The sequence below is a fragment of the Erythrolamprus reginae genome, chromosome 1 (genome assembly GCF_031021105.1).
Source record: "Erythrolamprus reginae isolate rEryReg1 chromosome 1, rEryReg1.hap1, whole genome shotgun sequence".
Lineage (NCBI taxonomy): Eukaryota > Metazoa > Chordata > Lepidosauria > Squamata > Dipsadidae > Erythrolamprus > Erythrolamprus reginae.
Window position 1 is genome coordinate 72,385,728 of NC_091950.1, and position 23,284 is coordinate 72,409,011.

The window sequence follows — 23,284 nt, forward strand, 5'->3', positions numbered from 1 at the left end:
TATCTATGAAATGTAGCTCTAATTCTAATTCACCAATATTTTTTTGAAATAGAAAAATTAAGAAGGGAGAAAACAAATGCTATGAATTTCAAGAGAAAGGAGAAACAAGACAAAGAAAAAAGAAAAGAAGAATTAAAGAAACTAGTAGAGGAAGAAAGACTAAAGAAAAAAGAAGAGAAGGAGCGACTGAAAATGGAAAAAGAAAAGGCATGACATTTTTATTAAGTCTAGATTTGAAGTGGTGATGACAATCACATTTGTAACTTTATTTGGTATTTTCTAATTGAAATTGTTAGACTTGGCACTCTGGAGAAAGAACAAATGCTATGGGTTTTTTGAGATAAATGACATTGTGGAGTAAAAAAGCTTTTGCAAGTTACTTCATATCTATCATGTTTCCGAAAATAACATTTCCGAAAGTAAGCCCTCGTCTGAATTTTTAAGCGTGTGCCTAACACAAACCCTACCCCCAAAATAAGCCCTAGTGAAGGGAGGGTGGGCATGGCCAGCAGAGAAGGTGGCGAGAGACCGTGGGCCAACAGTATCCGGCAGCACCTTCAGTTACTGCAGATGAGCTGATTACCTGTCCAAGCAAATTGGGACAGAGTTGGGAGAGACACGATCCAGATTTGTTTGTTTGTTTGTTTGTTTGATTTTTATGCTGCCCTTCTCCTTAGACTCAGGGCGGCTTACAACATGTTAGCAATACTGTAGCACTTTTTAACAGAGCCAGCCCATTGCCCCCACAATCTGGGTCCTCATTTTACCCACCTCGGAAGGATGGAAGGCTGAGTCAACCTTGAGCCGGTGATGTGATCTGAACCGCTGACCTGGAGATCTACAGTCAGCTTCAGTGGCCTGCAGTACAGCACTCTACCTGCTGCGCCACCCCAGCTCTGATGCACTACACGGGCCATGGGAACGCTGAGAGTCTGGCTAGAGTGGCGAGTGGCTACAGGAGGCTCGTCTGCACAGCGGGACCAGCAACAGACAGAGGCAGAGATGTGGGGGAAATGCAGGCAATCCAGATGTGCCACAGGAAAGCTGAAAGTTGGTTGGCCGGAGTAGGTGCGGGTGGCATGGGGAGGATTGTCTTTGCCTCTCTTGGCTTACCTACGACCTGTGCAGCGCATCAGAATCTTCTGCCTTCTACACCACGCCTCTGCCTTCATCTGCTGCCACACAAAGATGAGCCTCCTGCGGCCAATCAGACACTCCAGCCTACCGCCCCGAGTCTCCGGAGTGGGGCGGCATACAAATACAATAAATCAATCAATCAATCAAATCAATTTTTGGCTTGCCTGTGGCCGCGGCAGGTCTAGATTGCTTGCCTAATGCTTCAATCAGAAACTTAAGATTTATGGTGTGGCAATTAAAACTTGTATAAGAACATTTTCATTTGTATTTTTTAATTGTTAATTCTTATAGTAAGAATGTAGGGGAAAATGTGCCTTTTATTCATGCAATACTGAAGTTCTAAGAGTTACAATATGCAGTAAATTTAATAGCAACCTAAATATTTGAGATGTAAAGAAAGTTCTTCTAATCTTTTGTATTAATTTTGCATTTAATAATTAAAATGAAAATAATGAGGAATTGAAATAAAGATGTGAAGTGAGAAAATAATTTCCTAATAAAATGTCTATATAATTAAAGGAAAGAGAAAAACTGCGTGAGGAAAAAAAGAAATATCTGGAACATCTAAAACAGTGGAGTAAGCGCAGAGAAGATATGGAATGTGATGATCTTAAGGTAATATAAAATGGGAAACTTATAACTGTTCTGTAACATGTACCAGCCTATGCTAATTATGTGTTTAATTTCAAACCTGCCAAACCAGTATGCTTGGACCTGTCATGTTAAACATAGAATGCCAGAAGTTGCATGGTCATGATGCATGTTTTGAAAATACATCCATCTCTTCATTCTAGTGATGAGAAGGGTGGATTTATTTTTTCTGTTAAAGTTTGCATTCCTTCTTTACTCCATGGTGAACAGAATTAAAGCAAGGAGTGGTAACTAGGACCAAAGGCAACTCCTTTTTCCATTTTCCTAAGGACCAGGCTAAATAATTATTTATGGTCTGAACTCATCCCTCACAAAAAGTAAAGGGGAAAGTTGAAATTTTACTAAGTTTTGATAAAGGTATTTACAGTGTGGCGAGGTAACTTATTTATAGGTAATCCTTACAAAAGTACGGTAATTGGGACTGGAATTTCCATTGCTAAGCGACAGTCATAAAGCATGACGTCATATGACCATACCACTTTGTAACGGAACTTCAGCATTTCCAGTTGTGGTTGTTAATGGAAGACATTATGTGATAGCCACTTGTGACCGCCTGTCAGCTTACCTATTGGTTGATTGTAGGAATCTGTCAAAGATGATCAAAATTGACAATCCAATGACTGTGGGGATGCTTCAATGAAAGTAATTAGCAAGAGCAGTTGTAACTAAAACTCAATCAGCATTGTTGTTAGTTCAAATAGTTGTTGAACAAGTGGTCATTAATAAACACGGAGCACATATATATAGTTCCATACATCTAGTATGTTACCTTGCAAGCAGAAGTGCTTTTTGACCAGGAAAGACAATGATTAGTGCCTATAACTTACCCAGCAGAAATTATCTGTGTGGATGGGAGAATATCTGAGTACAGAAAAGTGTTAGACAGGACTCCTGGGGATAAGGAAAAATGTTATACACATGACAGTGGAACTATATTTTGTTTGTTTATTATTTTGTCAAGCATGTGTAAGGTAACAAATAAACATGATTATGAGTACAGGAAATAGATAAGAATAAATGGGGGACGGTAGAACAGGGACAGTCCGCATGTTGGTGCACTTATGCATGCCCCTTAATTGTAGATGATAGACTTTTCCCTTTACTGTATTCACCTGCTGTTTTATTGTGTTTGACTGTTCCTTTACGCTTTCCCCAGTACATTCTGTCCACTTGCTGCTTTCCCATCTCTGCATTAAAATGTAAAATTTCCTGTTTGCTTTCTTAATATCTCTACCGCTTTCCTGCTTCTCGGTTCTTTCTCTGTTCCATCTTTTTTTTTTATACTCCACCTGCTCTTTAGATTCACCTTCCCCAACTAGTACTTCCCAATCCATCTGCTCTGATGTCTCTTATATATTCTTCTTTAATTCCCACTGAAGTCTGAGTATTCCCCACGTCTATTCATCAGTTGCTGAAATGTTGTAATTTCTCCACCTTTTCGAAAAAGAAACTCTGAAAAAATATTTAAATGAAGTTGTGAAACTGATATTTTATTCAATGTCTAAAATGTCCCTCAAGCCTTGCTGGTTAGAAACAGCTGAAAGAAGCAACTTTATGTAGTCATGGTGCCCTCTACTGGTGCAGAAATCAGTAGCAGACAGCTCTTGTTCTTGATTGTTGTTGTTTTTTAGCCAAGTTAAATATTGCTTTTATAATCCACTTCAATAAAATAAAATAAAAAAGTAAGAAATAAAAGTTATTCTTTTATTTCTGCTGTGTGGACATTGATATGCTTTGCAAAACTTAGCCTATGAGTAGAGCCCATAGAAGTTATGTATTCTTGTGGCAGAGGTTGTAGATGCAGATCAATATACAGTAACATCATTGTGTTTGAATTCTCATCTCTGTTACTATGCAGAGCCATATTGTAAAGTATCAGTTTTCTAATGTTCCTGAAACCAATATTTATTTGTTTGGAATTTATCAATGTGCCCAACACAAGAAAAGACATAAGGTTTAATTTCAAGCCACTTAATTATGACATTTGGTTTCCATTTTTGTAATATGTAAATGCTGCTCATTTTACAGCTGGGCATTCATTTTGTCAGAATGGCCACCCCCACTCCCCAGAGAAATGAATAGAAAATTCAAAGATCATTGGTAATATAGCTATGGCTTAAAGGGTGCTAGGTCACTTTGTAAATTGGGAATGAGCATCCTGCACACTCATGAAGAATGAAACTCATGAGGCTGCACAATATCTCATTTGTGATCCTCAAGATCCCCAAGTATAGACAGGATTCTGAAATTTTATGTAGGTTTCTGCCAAGAGAAGTGTAAGGTATTTTGAATTTTTGGAGGCTCATTTTCAGGTATTAAGTTCTCCCTATCAGACAGCCTTTCCATTTTGCCTCTTAACCTTCCTTCTATATAAAGGAGGTTGAAATGTTCAATTCATCATATAATTTTGTAATTTTTCTGGGTCTATCCTTTATACGGTAGTTGTATATCTGGCATTGTCAAAACGTTTCATTTCATTGTCAAATGATGTTTCATTTGTATTACAGGAACTTCCAGTTCCAACTCCGGTGAAAACCAGATTACCTCCAGAAATCTTTGGTGATGCTGTAATGGTTTTGGAGTTCCTCCATGCATTTGGGGAATTATTTGATCTTCAAGATGAATTTCCTGATGGAATGACTTTAGGCAAGTATTTTTTTCTTGGCTTTTGTTTTGAATTAAGGTATATTTTTCTAATATCTAGCCATTTATAAACAATTTATAAAGTCTCAAAGTTTTACTTACATTTAAAGTAAATTCTCATACGTGAGTTGGTTATCAGTTTGAAAACTATATTTCTTTAGCATACATCAGATTATATGTAAAAATATTCCTTTTAACAGAATATACAGTATAGCACCTCCAAAATGCCATTTGATATGTTGATGAATATTCTTCTCGTCCAGGTAGAGTTAGATTTTTAAACTGTTTTTTAATCTTTTATGATGTTTTTAAATGTATTTTCTATATCCTGTTGTAAGCCATAGAGTCCTTTGGAAGTTGGGTGGCATAGAAATACAATAAATTAAATTAAATAGTCTGGAAATTGAGTCATGGCAACTGGTTGTCTTTTTGGCTTGAAACATTTTGGTGCTTATCCAAATCACTTATTCAATCTGACTAAGTTGGTCAGGGGAATCCCAGAGAGTCTCGGCAGTGCAGTGGTTAGAGTGCAGTACTGCAAGCTACTTCTGCTGATCACCGTGTGCCAGCAGTTTGGCAGGCTCAAGTTTGACTCAGCCTTCCATCCTTCCACGGTCAGGAAAATGAGGACCCAGATTGTTGTGGGCAATATGCTTATTCTCTGTAAACCGCTTAGAGAGGGCTGTAAAGCTCTGTGAAGTGATATATAAGTCTAAATGCTATTGCTATTGCTATATATGTCCTTCGGAGCAGTTACATTTGTTACCTAATCTGAATAAGTTTGTTAGATGAGCAAGCAGAGAGTCGTTGAGAATGATTGGTCAGTTTGGTTTGAGAGAGGAGTGAAGGAATCAGTTTATGCCGAAGTGGAAAATCCTTCCCTTGATAGACATGGAGGCCTGAAACACAACCTGTCCCTCATTTATTTATTTATTTATTATTTATTTATTTCATCAGATTTCTTTGCCGGCCTTCTCATGAGACTCAGGGCGGTTCATAATAGACAAGTACAAAATATAAAGAAATCTAATATTAAAATACATTAAAATCTTAATAATAAAACAAATAACTATCAAACATAAGTTATACTCTGTTCTGCCTGGCCCCAGGCCACCCAGAAACGAAGTAATTAATCAAACACACACACACACAAGCTTGTAAAAATAAAACGAGGTGTTCTTTATATTCAGAAGGCTGCAAGCCACGGAGTTTCAGAATAATGTTAGTTTAAGAGTCCAGCAGGTCAGAGTTAATTCACTCAAGTCAGTACAGAAGCCTTTCTGGCTTACGTTAGCCAAAACTCAAGGCTTAAATGTCAAAATGTCCAAAGTTATCCACAGCAAACACAAAACCACAATTCATCAGTCACTCCAAGAACTGAACTGAAAACTCCCACATTGTCATCTCCAAAACTCCCCCTTTTCAAGGTTGTGTCATTAATTCGTGACATCTGTGACCTAGAATCTGTTTCCCCTTTTTCCCAGCTGCTTTTGGCGTCCCATCATTTTCCTAGCCCGAACATTGAGAATAGGCTTGTTCCCCCCCTGATTCAGAGGAAACCCTGTCTGGAGATCTGACTGGCTCCATTTCCCTCTCTGTCTCTCTACGCCTTCCTCACTCCTGTCTCCTTCTGGTACACTGTCTGATTCCTCCTCCAGCCAGAGGGGTCTTCTGTGATCAGACAGCTCCCATATGCAAGGAACATGTCACCTAATTAGAAACACTTTTTTCTCCATTTAGTAGGTTAATTTGAAGTGAATAGGGAGGATAACTCTGATCCAGTTTGGGACATCTAGTTATCCCCCACCCTCCCCAGTATTTTATTCCATCTGCCCTTTATTATATGGATGTTATTTAACAGTACAGCAAGATTTTGACATCTGTATGTTCTCTTTCATTTGCCTGTGCCATTCTAAATTGATTATGGGAATGTACCTGAGCATGTTAACCAGTTGGATTCTGCACGTCTAAAATAGCACATTAGAGAACAAAATCAGATTTCTCAAGCTAAGATTCGGATCCAAATGCATCTTTTAAGCTTTTGTACTTGGATGCTGCAGAGAAACTAAAACTTTATTTTATTATTTACAGAAATTTTAGAAGAAGCTCTTGTAGGAAATGACAGCGAAGGCCCACTTTGTGAATTATTGTTTTTTTTCCTGACTGCCATTTTTCAAGCTATGGCTGAAGAAGAAGAAGAAATTGCCAAAGATCAAATAGCAGATGCTGAGACCAAAGGTCAGATCAGCTACACTTTTAAAGAACAACTTTCATACTAATCTGCATTCACAGTAATATTTGCTTTCAATTAACTGTGCTTTGCTATGCAACTGTTTTGAAAAGATAATGTTTTAGACACAAGCTGCAATGATGATCCAGATATATTTCTACTTTTATCTTTCTTAAAAGGGCAGAGATTCCATTTATTATATCTCAAGAAATTCAAGCTGGTATGTTTTTCCAAAGATTTAAAATTGTGTTTGCTTATTTAATTTTAAAACAATATCAGCAGTAGAGCTTCTTGTATTGAATTTCTGCAGATGTGGTTTTTTTCATCTTGGCGAGGTAAATAACATCTAGTTAGCAGTTGCATGAACTTCTAGTGTAGTGCTACAAGGTCCAGTCATGACTATCATTCACTCATTGCTGTTATAACTTTTGAACAGTTACTGAATGATTGACTGTTGAGGAAGAAAGGACTGCTTGTATGTCTCCTGTAGCCCAAACCAAAATGGCCTTGGATGACAGTAGCCAATAACTGGAGGGGAGGGATATGCACACAACAGCCAAAAGTAGCTACTGGTTATTGGTCAGATCACAGGCCCTGATTATGTAATTTTCAATAAGGAACGCATTGTGAAAACTTTACATGGTAAGATTTGTATTGGGAGAACACTACTTTAAAAGTAGAACTGGAGACAATTTAAGGTAGCTGTAATAGACTAGGAATAAAACTAAGACTATCTCCAGAAGACAACTCTTCTGAAAAATAGGGCATTTTACTGGACAGCTATCTGGAGATACATTTATTTGGAATCCAGATTGAGCAGAGAATTTAACTCCTTCCAATTCTATCATTCTTCATTCTGAGAAATTTCCTGTATTCTGTTTCAATAGTGCAGTGGCAGGCAAAGAGGAGTGATACATAGCTTTGCTATATTATGTGGCTGAATGATTTCTTTTTGAAAGCACCAGAGAATATGAGGAAGCCCCTACTGTAGTATTGCTCAAAGTTCACTAGGGTTTTTAAAAAATTAAAATGTAGGGGAAACACTTCCTATTAATACTTTCCAAGTCCTGCATACTTTTTTCCCACAAGAAGAACAATCTCTAAACAGATTAGTATTACCTATCGATACAAAATTCCCAAAACTACTTTGAGGAATTAATGGTAGAATTTTTCTGTTTTGTCTGGATTAACATATTGCATAAATTATTATTTCATTATTATGGATAGTAATTGTCAAGTCAGAAATGAATAATATTACAAGATTGTGATGTACAAAAACAGAATTGGACAACATCTGCATTAATATTACCATCTTCAAAATAGTATCTTTTATAGAGATACATAATTGGAGAAATTCCTCCAGTGCAATACTTTGCAAATCATAATGAAACATTGCTAATCCCAACTCAACCAGATTTTCCTGAAGAGTGATAGAATTAACAGAGATTCATTCCACATATTTTCTTCCTAGCAAAGGCAACCAAAACAATAGATCCACAAAACTGAATTTTAGATGGCACTTCATCTAAAGATCAAGAGTCAAGAATGGTATGCTAGGCACTGGCCAACAATTACTCAGCATGACAGAATTCAAGCAGAGCTTTTTACACAAACCATATCATCATAGTTATAGTGGGCCAGATAGAACAAGTCTGTCCTACATGTACATGTAGTCCTTGATTTCAACAGTTCATAAAGTGACTGTTACAGTGTCACTGAAAAATGTAACTTATGACCATTTTTCACAGTCACAACTTTTGCAGATCCTCATAATCATGTGATCAAAATTCAGATGCTTGGCAACTGGTTCATACTTACGACCATAGCTGTGTCCCAGAGTCTTTTGTGACTTTCTAACAAGCATAGACAGTGGGGAAGCCAGGTTCACTTAACAACCAGGTTACTAACCTATCAAGTGCAGTAAGTTACTGAACAACTGTGGCAAGAAAGGTCATAAAACCGGGCAAAACTCACTTAACAAATGTCTCATTTAACAACAGAAATTGCGGTCTCAATTATGGTTGTAAGTCAAGAACTACCTGTATTGATTAGTTCTCTGATCTTCTGGCTGGTTCTTTATAAATTCTTTTATATGGTGAAAATGATAGAGGTCAAAGCAATCAATCTCATTTTCTGGGTATCTTCTCTGCATATATAGCATTACAAATTGAAAAATAGTTCACTCTGAAAATCAGATGTTAAATTTACAAACATTTGATCTACTCAAATTATGGCATTCAAGTTAGAATAAATATTAATAATTTCATCTGTAAAAATATTTTGTAAAATGGTTGTAATGGTTTGCACCATAAGGTATTTCATTTGATTAGGCTGCTTACACATAAAAATTACTAAAGTATTTATTCACACCTATTGTGTAAGGACGATTACATTTAAATTTATTTGATAAGGATAACTCAGTTCTGTTTTGTAGAGAAGATTTAAGTTCTGTTTGTAGGCTATCATTCAGTGTTAACAGTTAGAAAGATAAACAAGTACTTCACCAACAGGAAATGTATTAAATTTTGCTTCCAGCTAAGCAAAGTTAAATACATTTAGTTTTAATACCTGCAGAAGAAAGAGGAGAGTGGTTTACTTGCAGTTGCTTAATATGTTAAAAGATTGTATTTGCACGTTAATTCAAAATGCCTGCTGCTGCTTTAGAGAGATCTTAATTGTTTTGCCAATTATATGGAATAAAGAACTTCACTATGGCAGAGAAGCATTGACTGCTGCCTATTTATCTCTTATTTGTTTGGCAGTAGGTAATTATATAATTATAAGGAATGGAGTGATAGTTTGTGTTAAAAATCTTTGCATGAGTGTGTTTGTAATCTTGCAGTCCAATTGTGGGCAAGAAACTTTTAGTGAGTGTTGCATACTTTCTCCAGCTGTTTGCCAATGTATTATATTTTTGTTGCATTGCAACTTACTTGAATATTGAATTTAAATGTTGTTTCTGCATTGCTTAAAATGGCTTGCTTGCTTACTTGCACTCCATACAGAAATGTTATTTTACACTAGAATAAAGTATTTATTTCCTTAAAGATTTAACAGAGGCTTTGGATGAAGATGCAGACCCCACAAAATCTGCACTATCTGCAGTTGCAACTTTGGCAGCTGCATGGCCCCAGTTACATCAGGGTATGTGTGGGTTTCTCTCTCTTTTTTGCTGTATTTTTCAAAAGTATAATTTACATTATTTGCTTAAGCATATTTAGAAGTCAAATAGACTAACCTGATTTTATTGTTACTGTAGGTTGTAATTTAAAAAACCTGGATCTTGATAGCTGCACTCTTTCTGAGATTCTCAGGCTTCATATCCTGGCATCAGGTGCAGATGTAACATCAGCAAATGCTAAATATCGCTACCAGAAGCGAGGTGGATTTGATACTACAGATGATGCTTGCATGGAGCTAAGATTGAGTAATCCTGGATTATTGAAGAAACTCTCATGTACTTCAGTATATGATTTATCATCAGGTAATAGAGCTACACCAGTTTCTTATGCTCTGTCACTTAAAGCTTAACTAAACAAATCTGCAGAAGTATTTTGAAAGACAATCATATTCAATAATCTTTTAATTGTGAGGATACCATGTTGCAATTTACAATCAATATTAATATATGTGGCTTTATAAGAATAATGAAAATGATTTGGCTGTTTTATAACTATAGTTCAGGATTAGGGTTTAACTTTATGGAAGTTGTTCTGGTATTTAAAATATTAAATGTCTGATCAAAGGAATTATTTTAATATAAATAGCTGGATGTTCCTTATTAGAATTTTGAGCTGAGTTTATTTTGTTTAAAAGTATGACATATTTTCCAAAAGTACCTTTGAATGTCCCTTCAATTTCAGTTTTCTATCTAGTGTATTGCATGGTTTTTTTTGGCTTTTACACATGCACACGATGGACAGTATATTGGAGTTGTTAATAATGTGTCTGGATGGGACTAATACATAAAATCTAATAATTATATGTACAATATACAGTGGAACCCCGACATAAGAGCTGCTCTACTTAAGAGCAACTCGAGATAAGAGCTGGGAGGGGAGAGATATTTTTGTTCTACTTACAAGCCCAAATTCGAGATACAAGCGCCAAGGAGCTGTCTCCTGAAGCCAAACGCTAACTTCCGCGTTCGGCTTCAGGAGACAGCTGCGAAGCGGCGCGCGTGTTTTAAAAGGTTGCAGCCGGCCTGGGGGGCTCGGGGGGTGCTTGCAGCTTTCTTTCTTGCTCTTTTTCTTTCTCTCTTTTACCTTCCCTTCCTCTATTTCTTCTTTTCTTTCTCCTTCCCACCTTCTTCCCTCCCTCCCTCCCTTCACTCATTCCTCTCTTACTCTCCCCTTTCATAAGTTTCCTTGCTTCCTTCCTCTGTTCCTGTCCCTTCCCCCTTTCTTTCTTTCTTTCTTTCTTGCTTGCTTGCTTGCTTGCTTGCTTGCTTGCTCTTTTTCTTTCTCTCTTTTACCTTCCCTTCCTCTATTTCTTCTTTTCTTTCTCCTTCCCACCTTCTTCCCTCCCTCCCTCCCTTCACTCATTCCTCTCTTACTCTCCCCTTTCATAAGTTTCCTTGCTTCCTTCCTCTGTTCCTGTCCCTTCCCTCTTTCCTTCCTTCCTTCCCACCCTCCATCCATTCATTCACCCATTCCTCTCTTGATCGCTTAAAGCCGGTCCCTGGTGCAAAAAGGGTTGGGGACCTCTGTCCTACAGGATTGGGTGGCAGAGAAGTTGAACATATGTAAATTTAAAAGTTTAAGAAAGTTTACAAGTTAAGTGAAAGAAACTTCATTATTCATTTATATGTACATGTACATTTCTTCATTAAAAACATGTCTTTCTGCATAATTTAGACTAACTTTGTGAGTTTTTTGAGGGCTGGAACCAATTAAAATTATTTACATTAATTCCTATGGGGAAAAGTCGTTCGAGATAAGAGCTGCTCGACTTAAGAGCCCAGGTCCGGAACGAATTAAACTCGTATCTCGAGGTACCACTGTATTCCTTTTACCCAAATACTGTAGTGTCTATATACTGTAGTTTGGTGAAGTAAATATAATTTCTGTGTTAAAATGTCAAACCTGATTTTTTTAATGAGGTCAACTGACAATGAAACATCTTTTTACATATATATTTATCAGCTGAAAAAATGAGGATTCTTCATGCTCTTTGTGGGAAACTTCTAACTCTTGTTTCTACTCGAGACTTCATAGAAGACTCTGTTGAGGTATTGCGACAAACAAAACAAGAGTTCAGAGAATTAAAAGCAGAACAGCATCGCAGAGAAAGAGGAGCTGCAGCAGCAAAGTGAGTCCAAACCTGACAAAGAAAAAGCAAAATTGTCACTCTAGAAAGCTAGTTTTCTACAAAATGTTGATAGGGTTTGCCTATAGTAATTATAGTTCTCTTTATAATACTGTGTTTCCCCCCAAATAAGACCCTGTCTTATATTTTTTTGAACCCCGAAATAAGTTCTTGGCATTATTTTGGGGCGCATGGATCATGACGGGGCTCCTCTTGCTGTCTTACCTGATTTCCAGCTCTTTCTCCCTAACCCTAACCAGAGAAGAAGGTGGGGATTGTCTGCACATGCGCTTAAATATTTGCGGGGAAGGGTTTATTTTGGGAGGAGGGCTTATTTTCAGGGAATGTCTTATTTTCAGGGAAACAGGGCAGTTTTCAGTTTGGTTTAGTAAAACATTTATTGCTAAGGTTACATTACTTTATTTCAGGCAGTTTATAATGTTAGTATTTTTAATACAAAATTTAGTTATGTACTGGTATTTCTACAAATTCTAGCGCATTCCAATGTATTTAAGAATACAGAATATGTTGCGATTTCTGATATACACTGGAAAAATTGTGCTCACAGGAAAGAACCAAAAATAATGTATGTTGAGAATAATAAATTTCATTATGCCATGTAACTTCAGAATCCGCAGAAAAAAAGAAGAAAGGTTGAAAGGGCAGGAGCAAAAGATGAAAGAGAAACATGAGAAACTGAAAGAACTAGAGAAAAATCCTGCAGTTGAACTGTCTAGTAGGTATGATCAATTTTTATTTAAGGTTCATATCTCAGTATGTTATTGCTTAACTGAATACCTTGATATGCTTCTCTTTATTTATTATTTAATTGGATTTGTATGCTGCCCCTCTCCGAGGGCGCTTTTTAAAAAAGCATTAAATTCTCATGCTTCCCCCAATTAGAATTTCTTTGTATTTGTACACCCCAGGGGATCCTGAGTCCTGATTTGGGGATACTTGAGCTATCTAGGATTAGTATAAATGTAGCTTTCCAATTATTTTGAAGTCCTTTTCAAATTACTTCAATCATACTAACTGTTCATATTCGAAGGAAGATACACCAAAACAGTTATTTTAGTATACATTGAAACTATAGGGGAAACATTCATTCTTTCTTTCTTTCTTTCTTTCTTTCTTTCTTTCTTTCTTTCTTTCTTTATTTATTTATTTATTTATTTATTTATTTATTTATTTATTGCATTTATTGCATTTATTGCATTTATTGCATTTATTGCATTTATTGTATTTATATGCCTTTAGTCACTGTAAAACTTCCTTTCCTTAGAAATCTATTCCCAGGGAATAGCAGCACCTTTCTCCCCTTTTGATATCGACATAGATGGGACAATAAAATGTTTTATGATATCTACCTTTCTTTGAACCAACATTTTTTCGTATCCATTTTTATGTCTATAGTATCAGTGATGAAGATCGAGAAGAGCTTGATACAAGTACAGAAAGCAAGGGGATTGAAACAAAGGAGCAAGAAGTGACAGATGAGGAAGATAACTCCACGCTTAATAAAAAAAAAGGTATTTGTTAAACTTTAATTTATATTGACTCAAACTTAATTGTTAAGGTTGTTATTGGAATGAAAGAATACAACTGAAACTTCAGCATTGCTTCCTTTTTCACCAACTTATGTCGGCTTGGATTATTTATATGAGTCAATTATTATGTTGATCAACCTTGATATTTAAGGGTACTCACCATTTTATTTCATTACAAAGTTACTTTTTGGTGGTGTTAAGCTTTTTTCTAAAACTAAAAAAAATTCCTTCCTATGTAAAATATGCACACTATTGAATAATTTCATATAATAGATTATATTCTTGTTTTTATAAATACCGGGTCATCATTTTTCTTTTCTCTATTATCTGACGTATTTTGTTATCTGAAATTGTATGAGTCGTATAGTTGCATTGATTTTTAAGGCAAGACGCTATACAATATCTGAAAAAAATTAAGGTTGTATAATTTACTGCAGTTGATAATTCCATCAGAAAGAAAGGATGTTATTCTTTGTGTGTTGGTGTATTTTAGCCATTTCAGTAGTGTTTTGGAAAGAGATGGGAAGGAATTCTATGTTATTCCATGAAAGACAAGATAAAATGCAATTGTTGCCAGTTTTTAACTTGTGACTATTTGTTTAACAACAGTTCAAATATATGACAGATTGGGAAAAATAATTTCTGCCTAGTATTCTTACTTATCACAGTGTACCACCCCCATGTCACAAGGTTGTAATTTAGGCACTTGGTAACTCTTTTGTATTTATAACTACTTGTAGCTTCCTTTAATCACATGATTTCAATTTATGACCTTTTTTGCTGATTTCCTGCAAAAAACACTACATTCCACATGCTTAAGAACCAAGATGATTCAATTAATGATTGTAAAAATTATTGTAAAATTGAGTCTGATTGTGACCACAATAGAAAGTCTGGTTCCATTTGTAGTAGTAAGTGAAGACTACAGTGTTCCCTCGATTTTCGCGATCTCGATCTTCGCAAAACGCTATATCGCGATTTTTCAAAAAATATTAATTAAAAATATTTTCCCACCCGATGACGTCACTCTCTTCCTTTCTCATCTTTCTCTATCTCTAACTACAGGCCAGTTAGCTTGACATCAGTTGTAGTTAAAATGATGGAGACTCTACTCAAAAAGAGGATAAATCAGCACCTAAAAAACAATAACTTATTAGACCCAAATCAGCATGGCTTTACTGAAGGCAAATCATGTCAGACTAATCTCATTAATTTCTTTGACTATGTCACAAAGCTGTTGGATGAAGGTGGTGCCGTGGATATTGCCTACCTGGACTTCAGCAAAGCCTTTGATACGGTTCCACATAAAGAGCTGATAGATAAATTAGTGAAGATTGGACTTAATCCCTGGATAGTTCAATGGATTTGCAGCTGGCTGAAGCGTAGACATCAGAGAGTTATTGTTAATGGCGAGTATTCTGAGCAGAGTCAGGTTACAAGCGGTGTGCCACAAGGATCTGTTCTGGGTCCTATTCTTTTTAATATATTTGTGAGTGACATAGGGGAAGGTTTGGTAGGGAAGGTTTGCCTATTTGCCGATGACTCTAAAGTGTGCAATAGGGTTGATATTCCTGGAGGCGTCTGTAATATGGTAAATGATTTAGCTTTACTAGATAAATGGTCTAAGCAATGGAAACTGCAGTTTAATGTTTCCAAATGTAAAATAATGCACTTGGGGAAAAGGAATCCTCAATCTGAGTATTGTATTGGCAGTTCAGTGTTGGAAAATACTTCAAAAGAAAAGGATTTAGGGGTAGTGATTTCTGACAGTCTCAAAATGGGTGAACAGTGCAGTCAGGCGGTAGGGAAAGCAAGTAGGATGCTTGGCTGCATAGCTAGAGGTATAACAAGCAGGAAGAGGGAGATTATGATCCCACTATATAGAATGATGGTGAGACCACATTTGGAATACTGTGTTCAGTTCTGGAGACCTCACCTACAAAAAGATATTGACAAAATTGAACGGGTCCAAAGACGGGCTACAAGAATGGTGGAAGGTCTTAAGCATAAAACGTATCAGGAAAGACTTAATGAACTCAATCTGTATAGTCTGGAGGACAGAAGGAAAAGGGGGGACATGATCGAAACATTTAAATATATTAAAGGGTTAAATAAGGTCCAGGAGGGAAGTGTTTTTAATAGGAAAGTGAACACAAGAACAAGGGGACACAATCTGAAGTTAGTTGGGGGAAAGATCAAAAGCAACATGAGAAAATATTATTTTACTGAAAGAGTAGTAGATCCTTGGAACAAACTTCCAGCAGATGTGGTAGATAAATCCACAGTAACTGAATTTAAACATGCCTGGGATAAACATATATCCATCCTAAGATAAAATACAGAAAATAGTATAAGGGCAGACTAGATGGACCATGAGGTCTTTTTCTGCCGTCAGACTTCTATGTTTCTATGTTTCTATCTTGCTTCTTCCTCTCTCACACTCTCTTCCTCCCTCTCTCATCTCTTTCTTTCCTTCTCTCTCTTTCTCTATCTCTCCCCCTCTTGCTCTCGAGCGGCGGGTGGCGGGCGAGCGGCGGGCGGGCAGCAGCGAGGAGCCGAAGATCGGGGTTTCCCCTTTGCGTGGGCGGCGGGGAAGACCCAGGGAAGGTTCCTTCGGCCGCCCAGCAGCTGATCTGCTCGGCAGCGCCGCAGCAGCGAGGAGCCGAAGATCGGGGTTTCCCCTTTGCGTGGGCGGCGGGGAAACCCCGATCTTCGGCTCCTCGCTGCTGCGGCGCTGCCGAGCAGATCAGCTGCTGGGCGGCGGAAGGAACCTTCCCTGGGTCTTCCCAGGTGCGGAAGTAAAAACACCATCTGCGCATGCGCAGCCATGGAAAATAGGGCGCGCATGCGCAGATGGTGTTTTTACTTCCGCACCACTATATCGCGAAAAATCGATTATCGCGAGGGGTCTTGGAACGGAACCCTCGTGATAATCGAGGGATCACTGTATCTGTAAAAGGATTACTTTTTAGTTGTACGCTGCCTAGAATTCCTCTGTGAGGGAGATGGTCAGTTTCTAAATTTAATAAATAAATAAATGCAGCTGCAAATCAATTTTAATTCAGAGCTACATGGCAAAAAACCCTCTTCATATAAAATATCTTTACAAGTTGTCTCCAAAACAAATTTCTGTTCTTCTGAACAGAATATTGGAAATAAATTATATAAAGATGCTCAGGGCTCTGTATATACATTTGTCCATCAGTATAATAACTATCTGAAAACGTGGTGAATGGGAAAAGATTTAATTTAGTGGGAGAGCTAGCAAAAGAAACACCTGGTTTAAATTGGGATGGCTCCAGCCACGAGCTGCAGAGAGAAAGAGGTTTCCACAGCATAGCTTTATGGGAGAAACTGATGGGCAATAGCTCAGTATGTTATTGATTTCTTCAGTCTAAGCTCCAACATTTTTCTTTCTTTGTCATGTAAACCAGAATTGAGTTGTAATCAAAGGGTTGGAGAGAATGTCAGTAACCATTTTCTATACTTTCTCTGTAATCAGCAGTATATTAAGAGAAATATTATAAATTTAAATTTTAAATTGGATATTTTGCATGAGAGGGTAGGTTTTTAAAATGATTTTTAATTAAGCTTCTTGTCCTGTGCACATAACTATAATTTTTCTTGTCTACTGCTTCTAGGGCGAGGAGGACAGAATGACTTTAAAGATTTTACAAGACCATTGGGGATTACTGATGATAAATGTGAAATGCTCACTGCAGAAGAAGAGACAGCGTTAAAACTGGAGCAACAAAATAAAGAAAAGGAACTCATAGAAAAGATTCAGAAAGCTACAGTCTGTACCAATATTTCATCTTTGGGCCGTGACCGCTTATATCGACGCTATTGGCTCTTTTCATCAGTTCCAGGACTATTTGTGGAAGAAGACTATTCTGGTCTTACAGAGGACATGCTGTTGCCTCAACCATCTTCATTTCATAATAATGTACAGGCTCATATATCAGAAAAATCTCAGATAGTCGTTAAAACTGGAGAATCTTTGACAGTAGAATCTACCTCCAAAACTTGCCAAGATTTGGAAACTAGTGCTATTGTAAATGTATGTCAACCAATACAAAAGCCAAATAGGTGGTGCTTTTACAATTCTCAGGAACAGTTTGACCAACTCCTAGAAGCTCTCAATTCCAGAGGATATAGGGAAAGTGCCTTGAAAGACGTTCTTTTACAGGAAAAATCCAGAATATGTGAACGATTTAGTTGTTTTCCTATTGAAAAATTCTATATTTCAGGTAAATATTCTAGATGTTTATGATTGTAGTCTTTATGGTTATTTAGTTTATATCATGTAGAATTTGTTCTTATCCTGACAGTTGAAACAATTTGAGTTTAAGTGAATCATAGTTTATTTATATAATACTATCAATATAGTCAATGAATTTTTCAATATGTTCTTTAACCAAACATTTAAAAAATCTTTTTAGGACTATCTAAAACATGCCATACTTTGCAAAGATTTTGTTTATATTTCACTAGCCCCCAAAACTCTAGACCGCTAACATCCAACTGAAATTTTATAAAATAACCATCTGAACAGAAATGAAGCTAAGAATATAAAAAGAAGAGATCTCAAAAACAATCTTAAGCTATGACTCTTAACTTTTGAATGCTCTCTCAAAGAACGTGTTCTTTGTTGCTGGGCAGAAAGTGTGGACTCTTTACTTATCTCAGTTAACAATATATTCCAATAAGACAGAGCAGCATTGTTATTGTAAAATATTGTTACAGTATTACTAATACAAAATAATTAAATGATATTTATCATAGTAGTACTAAATAAAAGATTAATGGTCAAGTAAGAAGGTATTTTATATAATCTTTTAATGTTACAGAAAAAACACAGAATGAAGCCAAGCCACAGTTGGGACGTGGAAAAATACAGAATGGTTGTGATATAGTCCAAAAATCTGCAGAAAAGCAACTTGAATTAAGGCTTAGAGACTTTCTCTTAGACATTGAAGATAGAATTTTCCAAGGAACATTGGGCTCCATTAAGGTATTTGACTCCTTAATTTTATAGAGAATAGTATATTATGAAATTGCTGAACTCTTTCAAAGCACTACTTTTATTTGCTTGAAAATGTAAATGAAATTTAAAATACTATTTAGGTTTTTCTGTGTGATGGATACCTAAATAAATATAATTGAACTTACAGGTAATGGACAGATACAGTTGGAGAGCAGCCTTAGAAAATGGGCAGTATGAATTTCTAAATGAAGAAAATAAAGAAAACGGTGTAATAAAATCTGTTAATGAAAATGTAGAAGAGATGGAAATAGATAATCAAATAAGAATTCTTGCAAAAGACAGGTAACAGTTCTTGTCTAGATATTTTATTTTTTAATTAATATTTGAATGGATAATTAAGTTTAATTTCTAACCACCGATTTCATATTGCAGGATATAATCCTGCAATCTTAGAAAATAGTGATAGTCAATATTCTCTTTGGATTTTTGTAAAAAATAGAGTTTGTGCATATAATAGAGAAAGCCTAAAACACATTGGGGAAAGTATTTCATTGTTCATTTGCCTAATATTGATTTTTCAATTTTTGTACATTTTAATTCTTAATAAACAACACCAAAAAGAATTAAGAGAGATGTGCAAAGGCACAATATTGAAGAGGACAGAGAATTTAGCAAGCCAGGGCTGCATAAATCATTTAACATATGGGTAAGAGGCAGTAGAGGGATTCAAATTTTTTAACAACCAGTTCTTCCCTAATGACTGGATGAGTGGTCTTGTGACTGAGTGGGCATGGGAAACTCGACATCACTGCTGCTCCAAGCTTTGGTTCCCCAGACGAGCACTGGAAGTCTGGGACTCCTTCCCCACCCAGTCACCCCGTGCTCCCCTCTCGCTCCAGGCACCGATTCCTCCAACGCTCCACATACGCAGCCTCCCCAAATTTTTAAGAGCTTTGGGGTGATATTACCAGTGGGCTTGTTAAGGCATGCAGTTTGCTGCCGATTGTGAGGTTTTTCCAATGCTGGCCCTAGAGGGAGAAATGGAGTAGAAAGATAGGGAGCACTTGAGGTGGGAGGAACCTGTGGAGATCGGAGAAGGCATGGGTAGTAGAAATGGAGGACAAAGGTAGAGCATGCTGGGGGAGAACCCTGAGATAGGGAAAGGTGCCAGCTGAAGGAATGGACTAGATGGGTAGGGTGCGCTAGGGGGAACCTGCAGAGATCAGAGAAGGCACAGGCATGTAGTTAAGGCAGCAGAAAGGTAGGCTGGTCATGGGGAGGAAGCTGGGCGAAGAGCAGAGATTGGGGAAGGCAGATACCTGAGGCAGAAACATAGGTCGTGTACAGGGATGTGTGATTGAGCCACGCCAGCGAGGGAAACAGAGAGCAGCAGCAGCTATGCCATGGGTGTGGCTCTAGGCATCGGCCAAGATGGGCAAGATGAGATAAGGAGTGACTGAGAGGGGCGGGGCAAGTCAGTGGTGCGATTTGCTGTTCTCTGAATTTAACAAGCAGTTTGCCTGAACCTATCTGAACTGGCTGTAGCCCATCTATAGTAAGAGGTCTGAGGGAAAGGGTAGCCTTCACCCCACCATTTTTTAAAAGCACAAATTCTGATTTTTATATTAAAAGTGAACCAGTATCTAAATTTAAAAGTAATACTGTTGAGAAACTCTTCCCCTTGCCCCCTTTAAGCTTGGATATTTATAGGAGGAAATGGCTTACCTACAACTATTTCTCCTTTCTTTTGTTTGCTTAAAAATAAATGAGTTATAGCTGAATGACATAGCACAAATATTTTTTGCAGACTTTCTCAAGGTAAATCACTGGAAATTAAAGATAAGATTCTTGTTTTAAACGCTGGAGAGCAAAATCACAAATCATTAAGATATTGGCCAGTGATTTGACTTATTATAAGATGACATAACTCTGTGTCATTCAGTAATCACATTTCTGAATACAGTAAATAAAGTGGAGGGGGAGATCTTTTTTTAGAAACATGTTTTCTGTATATAAGAATAAACATAGCCCTAGTAAAGATTGTGTGAAGCATAATATGGAGCCCTTGATACCTTTTGAACTTTGTTGGATTTTTGCAGATGTTTTGTTATCTAACTAGGTAACATATTCACTGCTAAAGTTAGTATATGGGGTTTTTTAAAGCTTTAAATATTTTAACTGATTGGATTATTTATGATTTGTACTACTTGCTGTGAGCCGCCCCGAGTCTTCGGAGAGGGGCGGCATACAAATCCAAATAATAAATAAATAAATAAATAAAGGGGAATTGGTTTTGCTCTCTGTTTATACGCAGTAACTTACCCTGTCAGAATTGGTAGACGCAATATTGTTTTCTCCTGCGTAGTTTTTTGGTCATTGTTACTGCTTGTTGATACTTCCTTGATTTGAGTATTGTTTACACCTTGATTGTCTGGTATTAATCATGGTATTATTTATTTATTTATTATTTATTATTTAGATTTGTATGCCGCCCCTCTCCGCGGACTCGGGGCGGCTCACAACAAGGCATAAACAAATCGTAACAAATCCAAATAATTTAAATATTTTAAAAAGTTTAAAAGAGAACCCCAATATACTAACAAACACACACACAAGCATACCATACATAAATTATACATGCCCGGGGGAGATGTTTCAGTGCCCCCATGCCTGACGGCAAAGGTGGGTTTTAAGAACTTTACGGAAGGCAGGGAGAGTAGGGGCAGTTCTAATCTCCGGGGGGAGTTGGTTCCAGAGGGTCGGGGCCGCCACAGAGAAGGCTCTTCCCCTGGGGCCCGCCAACCGACATTGTTTAGTTGACGGGACCCGGAGAAGGCCCACTCTGTGGGACCTAATCGGTCGCTGGGATTCGTGCGGCAGGAGGCGGTCTCGGAGGTATTCTGGTCCAATGCCATGAAGAGCTTTAAAGGTCATAACCAACACTTTGAATTGTGACTGGAAATTGATCGGCAACCAATGCAGACTGCGGAGTGATGGCGAAACATGGGCAAACCTAGTAAAGCCCATGACTGCTCTCGCAGCTGCATTCTGCACAATCTGAAGTTTCCGAACACTTTTCAAAGGTAGCCCCATGTAGAGAGCGTTACAGTAGTCGAACCTCGAGGTGATGAGGGCATGAGTGACTGTGAGCAATGAGTCCCGGTCCAGATAGGGCCGCAACTGGTGCACCAGGCGAACCTGGGCAAACGCCCCCCTCACCACAGCTGAAAGATGGTTCTCTAATGTGAGCTGTGGATCGAGGAGGACGCCCAAGTTGCGGACCCTCTCCGAGGGGGTCAATAATTCCCCCCCCAGGGTAATGGACGGACAGATGGAATTGTCCTTGGGAGGCAGGACCCACAGCCACTCCGTCTTATCCGGGTTGAGCTTGAGTCTGTTGACACCCATCCAGGCCCCAACAGCCTCCAGACACCGGCACATCACTTCCACTGCTTCGTTGACTGGACATGGGGTGGAGATGTAAAGCTGGGTATCATCAGCGTACTGATGATACCTCACCCCATGCCCTCGGATGATCTCACCCAGCGGTTTCATGTAGATATTAAATAGCAGGGGGGAGAGGACCGACCCCTGAGGCACCCCACAAGGGAGAGACCTCGGAGTCGACCTCTGACACCGACTGCGACCGGCCGGAGAGGTAGGAGGAGAACCACTGAAGAACAGTGCCCCCCACTCCCAACCCCTCCAGCCGGTGCAGAAGGATACCATGGTCGATGGTATCGAAAGCCGCTGAGAGGTCAAGGAGCACCAGGACAGAGGATAAACCCCTGTCCCGGGCCTGCCAGAGATCATCCATCAACGCGACCAAAGCAGTTTCTGTGCTGTAACCGGGTCTGAAACCCGACTGCTGGGGACCTAGATAATCGGCTTCTTCCAAGGACCGTTGGAGCTGGAGTGCCATCACCTTCTCAACAACCTTCCCCATAAAGGGAAGGTTGGAGACTGGGCGATAGTTATTAAGTACGGCTGGGTCCAGGGAAGGCTTCTTGAGGAGGGGGCGCACGAGCGCCTCTTTATAGAGGGTTGGAAAAACTCCCCTCCCCAAGGAAGCGTTGGTAATCTCTTGGACCCAGCTCCGTGTCACCTCCCTGCTGGCCGAGACCAACCAGGAGGGACACGGATCCAGTAAGCAGGTGGCGGAACTCACAGATCCAATGGCCTTGTCCACTTCATCAGGTGTCACCAGATCAAACTCTTCCCAGACAGGTGGACAAGTACGTGCCCCAGTCACCTCGACTGACTCGTTGTCAGTCGACTCTGTTTCCCAATTGGAGTCGAGATCGGCCCGGATCTGAGCGATTTTATCAGCGAAAAACGTGTTAAAATCCTCGGCACTGCTCTGCAAGGGCTCCCCAACTCCCCCCTGATTAAGAAGGGAGCGGGTCACCCTAAACAGAGCGGCCGGGTGGGATTCCGCTGATGCAATCAAGGCGGCATGGTACGCGCATCTTGCCGCCTTGAGCGCCACTTTGTAAGTCTTAATAAAAGCTCTTACAAGTATTCGATCAGACTCAGACTTACTCCTCCTCCATCGCTTCTCTAGATGTCTCTTCTGGCGTTTCAACTCCCGGAGCTCCTCGTTGAACCATGGAGCTCTACGGGGTCTAGCGCCACGGAGAGGTCGCAAAGGCGCAATCCGGTCAAGAGCCTCCGCTACAGCCTTGTTCCAGGCTTCCGCAAGAGACTCTGCCGAACTGTGGACAAGTGCCTCTGATGTAACCCCAAGCGCCGTCTGAAAGCCCTCTGGGTCAATCAGGC

The 23,284-nt window shown here is 38.6% G+C and overlaps 1 protein-coding gene across 6 annotated transcripts in view; it reads left to right on the forward strand.

The window, feature by feature from the left end:
* The window catches only part of BAZ1A (bromodomain adjacent to zinc finger domain 1A), a 65,555-nt gene that overhangs the window by 20,490 nt on the left and 21,781 nt on the right, over positions 1-23,284 (forward strand). For 4 of the 6 annotated variants that reach the window (XM_070755628.1, XM_070755658.1, XM_070755619.1 and 1 more), the window contains exons 9-20: positions 53-207; positions 1,657-1,752; positions 4,296-4,434; positions 6,523-6,669; positions 9,710-9,805; positions 9,921-10,145; positions 11,806-11,971; positions 12,598-12,708; positions 13,385-13,500; positions 17,160-17,768; positions 18,369-18,532; positions 18,693-18,847. In XM_070755628.1, coding sequence (XP_070611729.1) covers positions 53-207; positions 1,657-1,752; positions 4,296-4,434; positions 6,523-6,669; positions 9,710-9,805; positions 9,921-10,145; positions 11,806-11,971; positions 12,598-12,708; positions 13,385-13,500; positions 17,160-17,768; positions 18,369-18,532; positions 18,693-18,847 — 2,179 coding nt within the window. The remainder of the gene's footprint in view (positions 1-52; positions 208-1,656; positions 1,753-4,295; positions 4,435-6,522; positions 6,670-9,709; positions 9,806-9,920; positions 10,146-11,805; positions 11,972-12,597; positions 12,709-13,384; positions 13,501-17,159; positions 17,769-18,368; positions 18,533-18,692; positions 18,848-23,284) is intronic. The other 2 variants (XM_070755648.1, XM_070755670.1) reach the window with 1 other exon arrangement.